At 52.4% G+C, this 12766-nt stretch overlaps 1 protein-coding gene across 2 annotated transcripts in view; it reads left to right on the forward strand.

The window, feature by feature from the left end:
* The window catches only part of HELZ (helicase with zinc finger), a 1742088-nt gene that overhangs the window by 1488380 nt on the left and 240942 nt on the right, over positions 1 to 12766 (forward strand). For both annotated transcript variants that reach the window (XM_086930935.1, XM_086930936.1), the window contains exon 28: positions 5963 to 6494. In XM_086930935.1, coding sequence (XP_086787061.1) covers positions 5963 to 6494 — 532 coding nt within the window. The remainder of the gene's footprint in view (positions 1 to 5962; positions 6495 to 12766) is intronic.

The raw sequence follows: 12766 nt of genomic DNA on the forward strand, positions 1-12766 counted from the left end.
TTGGACTGATACAAGGTGAACACTAGAATTAGTGAGCATCATATATCAGGCCAACTTCTCACACTCCCGAACAGCGGGTTCAGGATATTCAGGGTCTGATTCCGATCTTTCAGCCGTTATCCCAAGTCTGGGTCAGGTTGACGCTGCGGCTTCTGGGGCTGATGGCTGTGAGAAGTTTGCCTGACTCATTTTTTACAGGCCTGTCCTACCTAATACACAAAATCCTGTCTGGGGTGGTGCTAGCACCTCCCAAGGCAGGAAACCCTTTGTCCAGGCCTCCCTCGCTGGAAGGACTCCCAGCAGCAGGAGGTCAGACTTGTGTCTGTGGTGGCAGCATCCATTTTGTGATGCTGAGGCTCAGGTTAACTTTAACCGGGGTTCACAGTTATATACATGTTGTGTCCCTCTAAAAGGGTGGAATACTACCCCCGTCGCCAGAACTGGCGAGGGAGTAGTATTCCAATTCGTATGACACCTTACTCGACATGTTTTGATAATGCTATGCCAAAGTTAGCAATAACCGCGAGGATTATAATGCACTTTAGAGTATATGGTATAGCGTTATCATGGAAACAGCTAAAGGACTTGGTTCCGAAAGCTGCAAGCAGGCTCAGCTCATGCTAGAGCACCATCTCACTTGTTAAGGCCTGCCATAGGAGTGACTTATAGGAGTATATGTGCCCATTTTAGGGTTAGATATAGGTATACAATATCTGAAGCAAAGGGTGATTACACCACCTTGCCCCAGCTGTGTTAGCAGCCAGTTGTGTCAGTTTTGGATGGCCAGCCAGGGGTGGCATAATACATGCTGCAGCCCCTGGTAGGCCCTGGGTGCACCTATGCCCCGGGGACCTATGGTACACTGTACAGTGGGCTGATAAGGTTACTCAGTATCCAATTAGATATGTACCTAAGGTACATGGAGTCCATTTTAACAGAGAGAGCAGGAAGCCTGGGGTCCTGGATAGAAGGATCCCAGTCCAACTATGTCGAAAACCAGCAAAACACTAGCCAAAAAGTTGGGGGCAACCATAGTCCGATATCCACCTTCCTACAATGGCCTCCTGCATCATCACGCCAGGTGGCGTATGCGGGCTCTGCAGTGGGACCTGAAGTTTCAGTGGGCCCAGCATCAGGGTAACTTGTCCGACCATGTCTTGATCTCGGAGGGCACTGCAAGACAGTTGCAGTGGTGGCTTCTGGACCGCGATTGGGTCAGCGGCAGATCCCTCTCACTACCCCAAACGGAGCACTTAGTTGTGACGGACGCGTCCCTCCAGGGTGGGGGGGCCACATGGGAGAGGCGGAGATCAGAAGCCTCTGGTCTCCGGCAGAGTCCCGGCTCCAGATCAACCTTCTGGAGCTGCGGGCGATCCGGCTTGCACTGAAGGCATTCCTCCCCTCTGTATGGGAGAGTGTAGTGCAGGTGTTCACGGACAACACCACCGCAATGTGTTACTGCAACAAACGGAAGGGGGGGGGGGAGGGGTTGTGGACCCTATGCCAGGAGGCTCTGCTCCTCTGGCAGTGGCTGGAACATCAGGGCGTGACCCTAGTAGTTCAACACCTGGCAGGTTCCCTGAACGCCAGTGCGGACGAACTCAGCCGTCGGTGCATGATGGATCACAAATGGCGTCTGAACTCGGACGTGGCACGAGGCCTCTTTCAGCAGTGGGGAGAGCCTTTGTTAGATCTATTCGCCACAGAAGAGAACGCACAATGTCATCACTTCTGCGCGTTGGAATTTTCAAGGCGGCACTCGCTCGGAGACGCTTTTCATCGCGAGTGGAGCTGCGGTCTGTTGTACGCCTTTCCGCCTATACCACTTCTGCCCAGAGTGCTGAAGAAGATCAGACGTGACCGGGCCCAAGTTATCCTTGTGGCTCCGGACTGGGCAGGAAGATACTGGTATCCCGAGCTACTCCGCATGTCTGTCGATCCCCCGATTCGTCTGCCTCTTCAGGAGGACCTTCTGTCGCAGCAACAGGGGACGGTCCTCCACCCGAACCTGTCCAGTCTCCACTTACATGCGTGGAGGTTGAGCGGCGGCAGTTGAGGCCATTTGACTTGCCTCCTGAAGTCTGTAATGTGATTCTGGCAGCCAGGCGTCCCTCCACAAAATCGATCGGTATGCGCCTGCAGGTGGAACAAATTTGTGGCATGGTGCACAGCAAAGGCTGTGGATCCCCTTCTCGCCTCTCTTTCTGAGGTTCTCCTCTTCCTTCTTTCTCCTGCCCAGCACAGCTCTGCTCTGGGCACTATCAAGGGCTACCTTTCTGCCCTTTCCGCCTTCTTAAGGCTACCTGATAAGCCTTCTTTGTTCAAGTCCCCGATTGTAAATAGGTTCTTGAAGGGCATCACTCATATGTCCCCCCCCCTGTTCCTTTCATGATGCCCCAGTGGGACTTGAACCGGGTTCTGTTTTACCTGATGTGCGCTCCTTTTGAGCCGCTTCATAACTGTCCTCTCCGTCTTCTTACGCTTAAGACTGATTTCCTGGTTGCCATCACCTCTGCCAGAAGAGTGAGTGAGCTCCAGGCTCTTTCCTCTAAGCCTCCTATCCTTTCTGTCCATCCGGACAAGGTTGTGTTGCGGACAAGACCCTCTTTCCTGCCCAAGGTAGTCACAGCCTTCCACATCGGGCAGTCCATCACCTTGCCCACCTTCTTTCCGCCTCCGCATCCCTCTAAAGAGGAAGAGCGGCTACACCGTCTGGATCCAAAACGTGCGCTCTCATACTATCTGGATCGCACACGCCAGCTCCGGGTGGATGACCAACTCTTTGTTGGTTACGTGGGTGCTAAGAAGTGTCGGACAGTGCAGAAGCGGACCATCTCTCGGTGGGTCGTGTTATGCATCAAGGTATGCTACTCTTTGGCTATAAAAGGAGCCTCCTGTTGGCCTGAGGGCCCATTCCACTCTGGCCACGGCGGCTACTTCTGCCCTGGGTCGGGGAGTCCCCTTGCAGGACATCTGTCAAGCAGCTACATGGGCCTCGCTGCACACGTTTTCAAGACACTACTGCCTGGACAACCAAGTCCGGAGAGATGGCTTTTTTAGCCGTTCCGTTCTCCAGGACTCTCTGGTGTGATCATTGGTTTGCAGACCCACCACCGGGGTTGGTATTGCTGGGGATCTATTCTAAGGTAAGGAATCTAATACTAACCTGTTTCTTTCAGATGCACAAGTTACTTACCTTCGGTAACGATATATCTGTAGGAAACAGTAGTTAGTATTAGATTCCTTACCACCCCACCCATCCTCCCCTTTCTGCAAACCGATATCTAGGTTTAAGGTCATCCCCTTTCAGGGCCCTAGTTTCATGGCACCAGTGTTGGTTTTTATCATGGCTCTGCGTTTCTGGCGGGGAAAAGCTGTGTATAAGAACTGACGTCCGCGCACGAGGGCGGCGTCTAAGTACTCCGGCGACGTCATCCCGGTGCCAACGACAACGGACGCGGAGCCGCAGACGACGCTTACCGATGCTCAATGGTACTGCTACGCAAAAGTTTCCGGATCCAGTCTGACGCCTGGGGATATTCTAAGGTAAGGAATCTAATACTAACTACTGTTTCTTACAGATATATCGTTACTGAAGGTAAGTAACTTGTGCATCAGGCCAACTTCTCACACTTTGTATCAAGATTTGTTAGGCTTTGGCTAAAAAGGAAACTCCAGTGGGGCTGTGAGCTCATTCCACTAGAGCTACAGCAGCAACCACTGCTTTGTCGCAGTGAGTTCCACTCATCGATATCTGCCAGGCAGCCACGTGGGCTTCTGTGCACACGTTCACCAGACATTACTGCCTGGATAGTCCAGTCTGTGGGGACGGCTACTTTGCCCGTTCAGTCCTTCAGGATTTTCTAGTGTGAACTTGGTTTGCAGACCCTCCTCCGGGAATTGTAATGCTGGGGTATCTATTGTAAGGTAAAGAATCAATAACTAATAGTCTCTTTCAGATGAACAAGTTACTTACCTTCGGTAACAATGTATTTGTAAGGGTCATATATCAGTTATAGATTGCTTACCACCCTACCTATTCTCCCCACTCTGCGAACTGACTTCTAAGGATAGGGACTTCTTTACAGGGCCCTAGTTGTAGGGCACCAGTGGCTAGTGTCTTTCATGGCTCTTCGCTTCTGGCGGGGAAAGTCGTGTCAGAACTGACAGTGCACAGGGACAGCGTCTAAGTAGGCACCGCAACGTCATCCCGGCAACCACAACTCCGACGATGGTCGCGGAGTGGACCAATGCCATCTACCAACTTGCAAAGGTATTACTGAAGAAATATTTTCCGGATCCAGTCTGACGCCTGGGGTAATTTTATTGTGAGGAATCTATTACTAATATATGTCTCCTACAGATACATTGTTACCTAAGGTAAGTAACTTGTTCTTCAATGTGCAGCCATGTTGAAATGGTATTCTACTGTTGGGGGAAAGGCTAGGTTTATTTAGAAAGTGAGTCATGTTAATATAGACTAATGGCATGTGTGTTTTTTTATTTTTTTATGATCCACTTGCCATGTTTTTAACCCCTTCGATGCTCATGACGAGCTCAGCTCGTCATGAGGCACAGTGGAGCTGTGCTCATGACGAGCTGAGTTCGTCATGACCAATGGGCTTTCCAACAAGACCAGCACCGGAGGAAAATTCCATCAGCATCAATGGTGTTTATTTCCCTGACTTAATAATATAATCATGCAAAAGCTACTCAAACTCTTGGGTATATTTGGGACAATTGCTTACCGTCCAATTAAATCAGCCTTTTCACTTCCTTGTTAAGGTCTGTCTGCCATTTACTGCATATCAAAGCTATTTTAGCAAGTTTGCCAGTTTGTGCTATAGCTACATTGTGACATCTGTTGTAATTTGATTCCACTTCTATTTCTGGATTTGTGTCCTCCAATCCTTGGTGTGCTGCTAGCTCAGATGCAGTCCATCTAGTTTGTGTTTTAATCCCAAGCATAAACATGTTTAGTTTCTCTTAGTTCTTCCATCAGTGGCTAACCACCTTGCCAAAGCTTCTCTTCAGTTGCCACATGTGGCTTATTCCATCTGAACCTGGCGGAGGTAGAAGTGTTGTGTTTCCTTCGCTAGGATTACCCCCACTCTGTTGCTGTCATTCCTTCAAGTTGACAAATCTTCATCTTTGCTCATTTCCTACAATTGTTTCCTTTTAGATCATTAGGATTAGTGATCCTACCCTATTTCTCTCTTTGTAAATGTTGATATCTGAAAGAGACACGTTAGTGATAGATTCCTTACCTTAGAATATCCCCAGGCGTCAGACTGGATCCGGAAACATTTGAGTAGCAATACCCCTGCGCGTTGGTAGGCGTCGTCCGCGGCTCCGCGTCCGTGTCGTTAGCGCCGGAATGACGTCGCTGGAGTACTTAGACGCCGCCCTTGCTCTCTGATGTCAGATGAACACTGCCTTCTTGCCAGGTTTCTTGGTGACTCCCCATGTGCCTCATGTTTTGATAACAATGTATTTGTTGCACTATCTTGTTTGTGATGTGAGACATTAAGGCAAAGCCACAGGTAAAAAAAAACCTTTATGTGCCTTTGGCGTCACATAGGTAACATTCATGCAGTTCTGCTCCTTCAGTCAACCTATCACCAAATGACTACAAATTGTCCAGTTCCGTTCTCATGTCTGTGGATATTTCTAGATTATTAATCTGCAGGAAAGTAGAGTTTCTTTCTGAAAATATGCGGGTGAAGGCCAGTAGCTACCCTTTCATAAAGTACCTAATATAACCATTGCCATCACTGGGAAAATGAACTTGCACGTTACCTTTTCCTTCTTGTTTCGCTTTGCACATTTAAGGTAAGGTAAGGTAAAATAAAAGCTCCCTTCTAAAAGGGGATTTAAATGAAGATTGTTCTCATAGCATGATTTTTTGTATTAGTCTTGTCAATATTTGTATTCTCAATTTAAAGCAAATTATATTTTTTAGGTTGACGTGGACGCAAATGCACTGAACAGGAGCCCTGAATCTCGTTCCGGTCCTGGTTTTTCCAATACAAAATTTCAACGCAAAAATAATGTTAATTCAAGACATTTGAATGTTCATCTTACTCCACCTCATCCACAGTATACAGTACCAAGTCGGCATTACCAGCACATTGGCCAACTACCAAGGCAGTCCTTTCCAGTGCAACCTCAACAACAACATTTATCCGAGCAGCAGAATCAATTGCCACCTCCTGAAAGCCAGATGGTCCAACAACATAATCACTTAAACCAACAACCGCAACCTTCACAGGTTTCTCCTGCTTTCCAGTCTTCTCCAAACAACTCATTTTTTAACACACCCATGACCCATCGGACACATTCACCTGGATTAGAATCCAAAGTTTCTGAGCACCGTCCACCTCCTGTGCTACAGGAAGCCAGTACTCCACTGCGACCCATTCAACAGCACCATCCTCACTTAAATAGTTTCATGGAAGACAACTCTACTGGGCTACCTGTAGGGGAGGCTCTAGGTAGGTTTTACTTTTACCTTTGTTATGAGGAGGATGTTAATTTTGTAGTTATAAAAGTTTTGTCATTGGGTGCAGTGTTTTATTTACAGTTTATATACTTAAGTGGCCATACGTTAAATAACATTTGGTTTCTCCCAATCCTAGTGCTGACTAGCCACAGAAGAAACATTTTTTCAGATGATTCGGAGAGATTTTGGAAAATAACAGTTGTTGCAACTGTAGCCTATATAGCCGTAGTGTTTCACTACCAAACAGAATATAGATTTTAGATATGTAAGTAACTTGTTAACTCTTTACTCTCTAGCATTATAACTTTATTAACCATCACATGCAGGATCCCACAGTACGTTTATAATGTAGAAGGGGAGGGTAAGAGGGTAGAAGAGGTTTGTCCAAATAAAGTAAAAGGGAAAAAATGCCCATACAAAGAAAACGCCTGATAGTCTGAAACCACTGATTCCTTACCTTTGAATTTCCCAGGCAGCAAACTGGATCCGGAAGATTTTTGCGTGAACAGTACCCCTGTGCGCCAATAGGTGGTGTCGATCAGGTCCACTCTGCTGCATCCGCGCCGGGAGTGGCCTCCGCGTCACATATATAGGCACTACCTTGGTGCTCTAATGTGAGTTATTTTCTTTCCACACCAGTTAGAGCTGATGCGGAGTAAGAGCTACCCCTTTATCCGTTTTTGACAGAGTGTGTTTTTTTGCTGTTTTGTTGAGTTCTTTTTTTTTTTTTTAGGATTTCTTTTTCCTGGTTGTGTGTAGGATGTCTTTGAGAAAGACAGGGTTTAAATTGTGCCACTGCGCCATGTAGATTACATATCCGCACCTCGTGTGCCTGTGATGCCACAAGCACAACCATGACTCCAAGTCGTGCATGGACATCCGGGCCATGGCACCAAAGTCTTTGAGGGAGTAGTCCCTGAAGCTGCTAGTGGCCAGGCATGCGACAACTCACTGCGCAACTCCTCGGAGATCTCAGCCCTGAACGAGAGGGAGGTAGCAGGACCGCTCCAGGAGCCCAAAGTCTATAACCTGCAATTCCAGGTCATCAGGACATTCGGTGAAGAACTATAAGAACTCATAGCGTACTTTGATTCCTTCTCATCCTTCGCCTGACACAACGAAGGAGCACCGATGTTCGAAACATGGTACGAAAACGTTGCCAGGGTCGACTCCCAGCTTTTCCATGCATCGTAGCGAACACCGCTCAGGTAAAAGAATATCTGAAAGAAACAAGTTAGTGTTAGATTCATTACCTTTGAATATCCCCGAGCGTCAGACTGGATCCGGAAAGTTTTTGTCAGCAGTACACTTGTGCGTTGGTAGGCGTCGTCTGCAGCTCCGCGTCTTCTGTCGGCATCGTGATCGCCGGCATGACATAGTCGGAGTACTTAGACGCCACCCTCGCTCGCTGACAACAGTTATTCTTTTTTCCGCACCAGTAAGCGCAGATCCTGGAAGATCAGTTAACCAAGTCATTTTTTGACTAACTTTTTGGCTATTCTTTTCGAGTCGATATCGACTCCTGGTGCAGGTAGGGATGCCTGGGTTCAAGACGTGCGATGCCTGTCACTGCCTGATGTCGGTGACCGCCCCCCACCGCCGGTGTCTCTACTGCCTTGGGGCCGACCACGACAACAAGTCGTGCCCCGACTGTCGGGCCTTGACCTCGAAAGCTAGGCGGGAGCGAAACCGTAAGCTCGTCGAGATCCGGCAGTCTGCTTCGTGCCGCTCGAGGTCCCGGTCTAAGAGGAAGTCGAGGGAGCGGTCGCGGACCCGCATCCATCTATGCTCATCGAGTCACCACCACTCGTCGGGCTCGAAGTCCTCCGGTAAGTCGAGGAAAAAGAAGTCGAAGAGGCGTCATTGCTCTTCTGACTCCCCTCGCCGGTCGCACAACGCAGCTGAGGGTTCGGGTGACACCACCCGCGCGGCTCTCTCAAAGCGGCGGGCGTCGCATCTGGTTCCATAACCTGCGGTCCCTGGACTGCATGCAACGCCAGAGGAGTTACGGGACTTCCTTGTTTCCATGAGAACACACTTCCCTCCAATGAGGTCTGCCGGCGAGCCTTCGGGCCCCGCAGACCCGACTTCTGGTCTAAGCGGCCCGGCGGCTTCGGCCCTGGCGCCGTCGTCAACTTCGGTCCCGCCGCCGCAAGGCCCATGGGGATCCAGGCCTTACGACTCCTCCGCCAACCCCATTGGTGTCACTCCTGGCTCAGTCTTTGGCCGACGCCGCCCCCGGTTTCAACCCCATTCCGCGTAGGCCGGCGCAGCTCGGTGGGTGAGCAATTCACCTATGACCCGGCTCCATCATTTCTGCCTGTTTTTCAGGACACCGATGAAGGGGAGGACTGGGAGGGGTCTGAGGACCCACTGGCACAACAGTGCCAATTAAGTCAGGACTGGGCAGATGAGTGGAGGAAGCCACTGGCCTAGACACATCGCCTGACACTGGATTCTTCTCTCCTCCCTCCGTGGCTACAGAGGAGGGCACCACTGATGATGTGGAGTTGCTCAGGGCAGCCAAGGCTGTGAGGACTAATCTCATCACCGAGATGCTTCAGCCACCAGTAAGCCCTTCGGAGCCTATGCTGCCGTTTAATGAAGCCCTCACAGACTTTCTGTTGGGCACTTGGTCCAAGCCCTCCACAGTGCCCCCTGTGGATCGGAACGTGGCCCGACGCCACCGCCCGGCTCCGGGTGACCCCCACTTTCAGTCTGTTCTCCCCACCCCTGAGAGCCTGGTGATCCAGCCCTCTACATCCCAGACCTCATTCCGGACTGCTCCTCCAGATCGGGAATCCAAAAGGTTTGCTCAGTTTGGGAAGAAACTGTTCTCCTCATTGAGTTTGGTTTTGCGGTCTATCAACACCGCTTGCCTTTTGGGCCGTTACACCCACTCTTTGTGGGATACGGTGGCGGACGTGCTGCCCCAGTGTCTTGAGGAGGCCCAGGCATGGCTCGCCGAGGCACTTGCCGAGGGGCGGGATGCTGCATGCTACTCAATCAGATGTGGACTTGATACCACTGATTCGCTGGGCAGAACAATTTCCACGACGGTGGTGATCCATCACCAAGCCTGGTGGAGGTCTGCCAATTTTTCAAGGGATGTCCATGCCACGCTCATGGACATGCCCTCTGAAGGCCGTCACCTTTTTGGCGACAAAGCAGACAGTGCGCTTGAGCGTTCCAAGGACTCCAGGGCTACGGCCAAGTCCTTGGGCCTGTCGGCCGGTGCCAGCAGACTTCTGCTTTTCGCCCCTTTCGAGGCCAAAGAGGGGCGCCCCCACATGTTTGTACAGCCGTGGCGGTGTAGGGGGACAACGGCAAGGTCAGTCCACATCCACTCCCGCAGCATCCGCCTCAAAGCCTTCCTAGTCTGAGCTTCCAGGCCCATTCAACGCCAGTGGGGGGCAGGGTCCGCCATCACTCTTCCACTGACAGCTGGGTGCTGCAAATCGTCCGAAGGGGCTACTCCCTCCCATTTGAGGCGACCCCTCGAGCCATGCCACCGCAGTACCACCGCATGTCGGGGGATCACTTGCAACTTCTGCAGGAGGAAGTTATGGCCCTCTTGGCCAAGGGAGCCATTAAGCGTGTTCCTGGGCCAGAAGTAGGACGTGGTTGTTACTCCCACTACTTTCTGGTACCCAAGAAGGGCAAAGGAGGCCTACGCTCTATCTTGGACCTCCGGAGCGTCTTTTTATCGGAGCAGTTCTGGACTCTGCGCAGTTTTGGGTTGATCCTCCCAGGGCGTACAAACTCAGCCGCCTGTGCATGATGGATCACGAATGGCGTCTGAACTCGTACATGGCGCAAAGTCTCTTTCAGCAGTGGGGAGAGCCTTTGGTTAGATCTATTCGCCACCGAAGAGAACGCACAATGTCATCAGTTCTGCGCGTTGGAATTTCCAAGGCGGCACTCGCTCGGAGACGCTTTTCGTCGCAAGTGGAGCTGCGGTCTGTTGTACGCCTTTCCGCCTATACCACTTCTGCCCAGAGTGCTGAAGAAGATCAGGCGAGACCAGGCCCAAGTCATCCTTATGGCTCCTGACTGGGCACGAAGATACTGGTATCCTGAGCTACTCAGCATGTCAGTGGATTCCCCCGATTCGCCTACCTCTTCAGGAGGACGATGATGAGATAGATGAGGCCATTTGACTAGCCTCCTGAAGTCTGTGATGTGATTCTGGCAGCCAGGCGTCCCTCCACAAAAACGGTATACGCCTGCAGGTGGAACAAATTTGTGGCATGGTGCACAGCAAAGGCTGTGGATCCACTCTCTGCCCCCCTTTCAGAGGTTCTCATCTTCCTTCTTTCTCTTGCCCAGCAGGGGTCTGCTCTGGGCACTATCGAGGGCTACCTCTCGGCCATCTCAGCCTTCTTCAGGCTTCCTGATCAGCCTTCTCTTTTCATGTCCCCTGTTGTAAATAGGTTCTTGAAAGGCATCACACACATGTTCCCTCCTGTTCCCTTCATGATGCCTCAGTGGGACTTGAATCTGAAAGAAACACGTTAGTATTAGATTCCTTACCTTAGAATATCCCCAGGCGTCAGTCTGGATCCGGAAACTTTTGCGTAGCAGTACCCCTGCGCGTCGGTAGGCGTCGTCTGCAGGCGTCCCCTGCGGCTCCGCGTCCGTCGTCAGCGTAGTGTACCGTGATGACATCGCTGGAGTATATAGACGCTGCCTCCGCGCGCTGACGTCAGTTCTTCTTTTTTCCGCGCCAGTAAGCGCAGATCCGAAGAGCAGTACTCCGTTCTTTTGACCAAGTTTTGTCAACTTTCTATAACTTTTTGGTGCCTGGTAGGATGCCCGGTTTCAAGAATTGTGACGGTTGTGACCGCACGATGTCGGTCACGGACCATCACTGACTCTGCCTCCAGTGCCTGGGCCCCGACCACGGCGTGGACGCCTGCGTCGATTGCCGGGCTCTGACTAATAAGGCTAGACGGGAGAGGTCCCGCAAGCTACTCGAGCTCCGGGTGTCGGCCCCGCGTCGGGAGCGGTCCCGGTCCGGCCGGAGGTCCAGGGAGCGTTCGAGGGAGCGGTCGCGGAGTCGCGCCGGACGCTCCGGAAGTCGTCACCATTCGTCGGGCTCTTCAGGTAAGAAACACAAGAAGTCGGGACGTCGTCATCGTACCCCCGAATCCCCCCGACGCTCTCACGACGCGGCCGGGGGTTCGGGTGACCCCAACCCCGCGGCTCCGCGAGAGTCGCCGGCGCGGCCTGCTCCATACCCTCCGGTCCCTGGGCAAGGTGCGACGCCTGAGGAGATTGAGGCGTTCCTCATGGCCATGAGGGCGCTCACTTCTCCGACGGGGCCTACGGCGCCTTCGGGCCCAGTGCTACCGTCTGGGGGCCCTGGCGGTTCGGGTGTCCCTGACTCGACGCCATCGGGTGCTCCGGCCCCGGTGCCGCCGACGGCTCCGACCCCGGCGCCGCAAGGGCCTTCGGGGTCGACGCTGGGTGGTCTGCCGGCCGCTCCGGCGCCGATTCCATCGGGGTTACCCCCGACGCCGTCCCCGCGCGGCGCCGGTTCTCCTGTGCCGGCTCCGGGCGGCGCCGTCCCCATACCCTCCCCGAATCCGGGCGCGGAGTAGAACCGGCGTCGCTCGACGCCGGGCTCGACGCCGATGGGGCCTGTGAACCCCGAGGAGCCGGTCTACATCGTTGACTCCGAATATGGAGATGATGAAGAGTACGGGGAAGGTTGGGAGAGGTCTGAGGACCCTCTGTCACGTGAGTGCCAGTATGACGTGGACTGGACAGGTGATTTGGGGGATGCCAGTGGTCTGGACGACTCTCCTAACCCTGGCTTTGTCTCTCCTCCTTCCGTGGCATCGGAGGAGGGAGCTGCTTATTCAGTGGTATTGATGAGAGCTGCCAAGGCCTTACACCTTGAGCTCCCCGTCGCGGCCGTGAGGCCTAACATCCTCACTGAGGTCTTCAAACCGCAGTCATGCCCACAGGAGCCACTGCTGCCGTTTAACGAAGCCTTGTCAGACGTTCTGTTGGGCACGTGGTCCAGGCCCTCTTCAGGTTCGCCTGTTGATCGGAACGTGGCCAGACGCCACCGTCCTTGTCCGGACGAACCCAGGCCTCGACCTCCCAGACCGCATTCCCGTCGGCCCCGCCCGACCGGGAATCTAAGAGGTATGACCAGTATGGCAAGAAGGTCTTCTCGTCCCTGAGTTTGGGACTGCGGTCTTGCAACACCGCTTGCCTCTTGGGCCGCTACACCCACTCTGTGTGGGATACGGT

Source organism: Lissotriton vulgaris, chromosome 7 (assembly GCF_964263255.1).
Source record: "Lissotriton vulgaris chromosome 7, aLisVul1.2, whole genome shotgun sequence".
NCBI classification, from domain to species: domain Eukaryota; kingdom Metazoa; phylum Chordata; class Amphibia; order Caudata; family Salamandridae; genus Lissotriton; species Lissotriton vulgaris.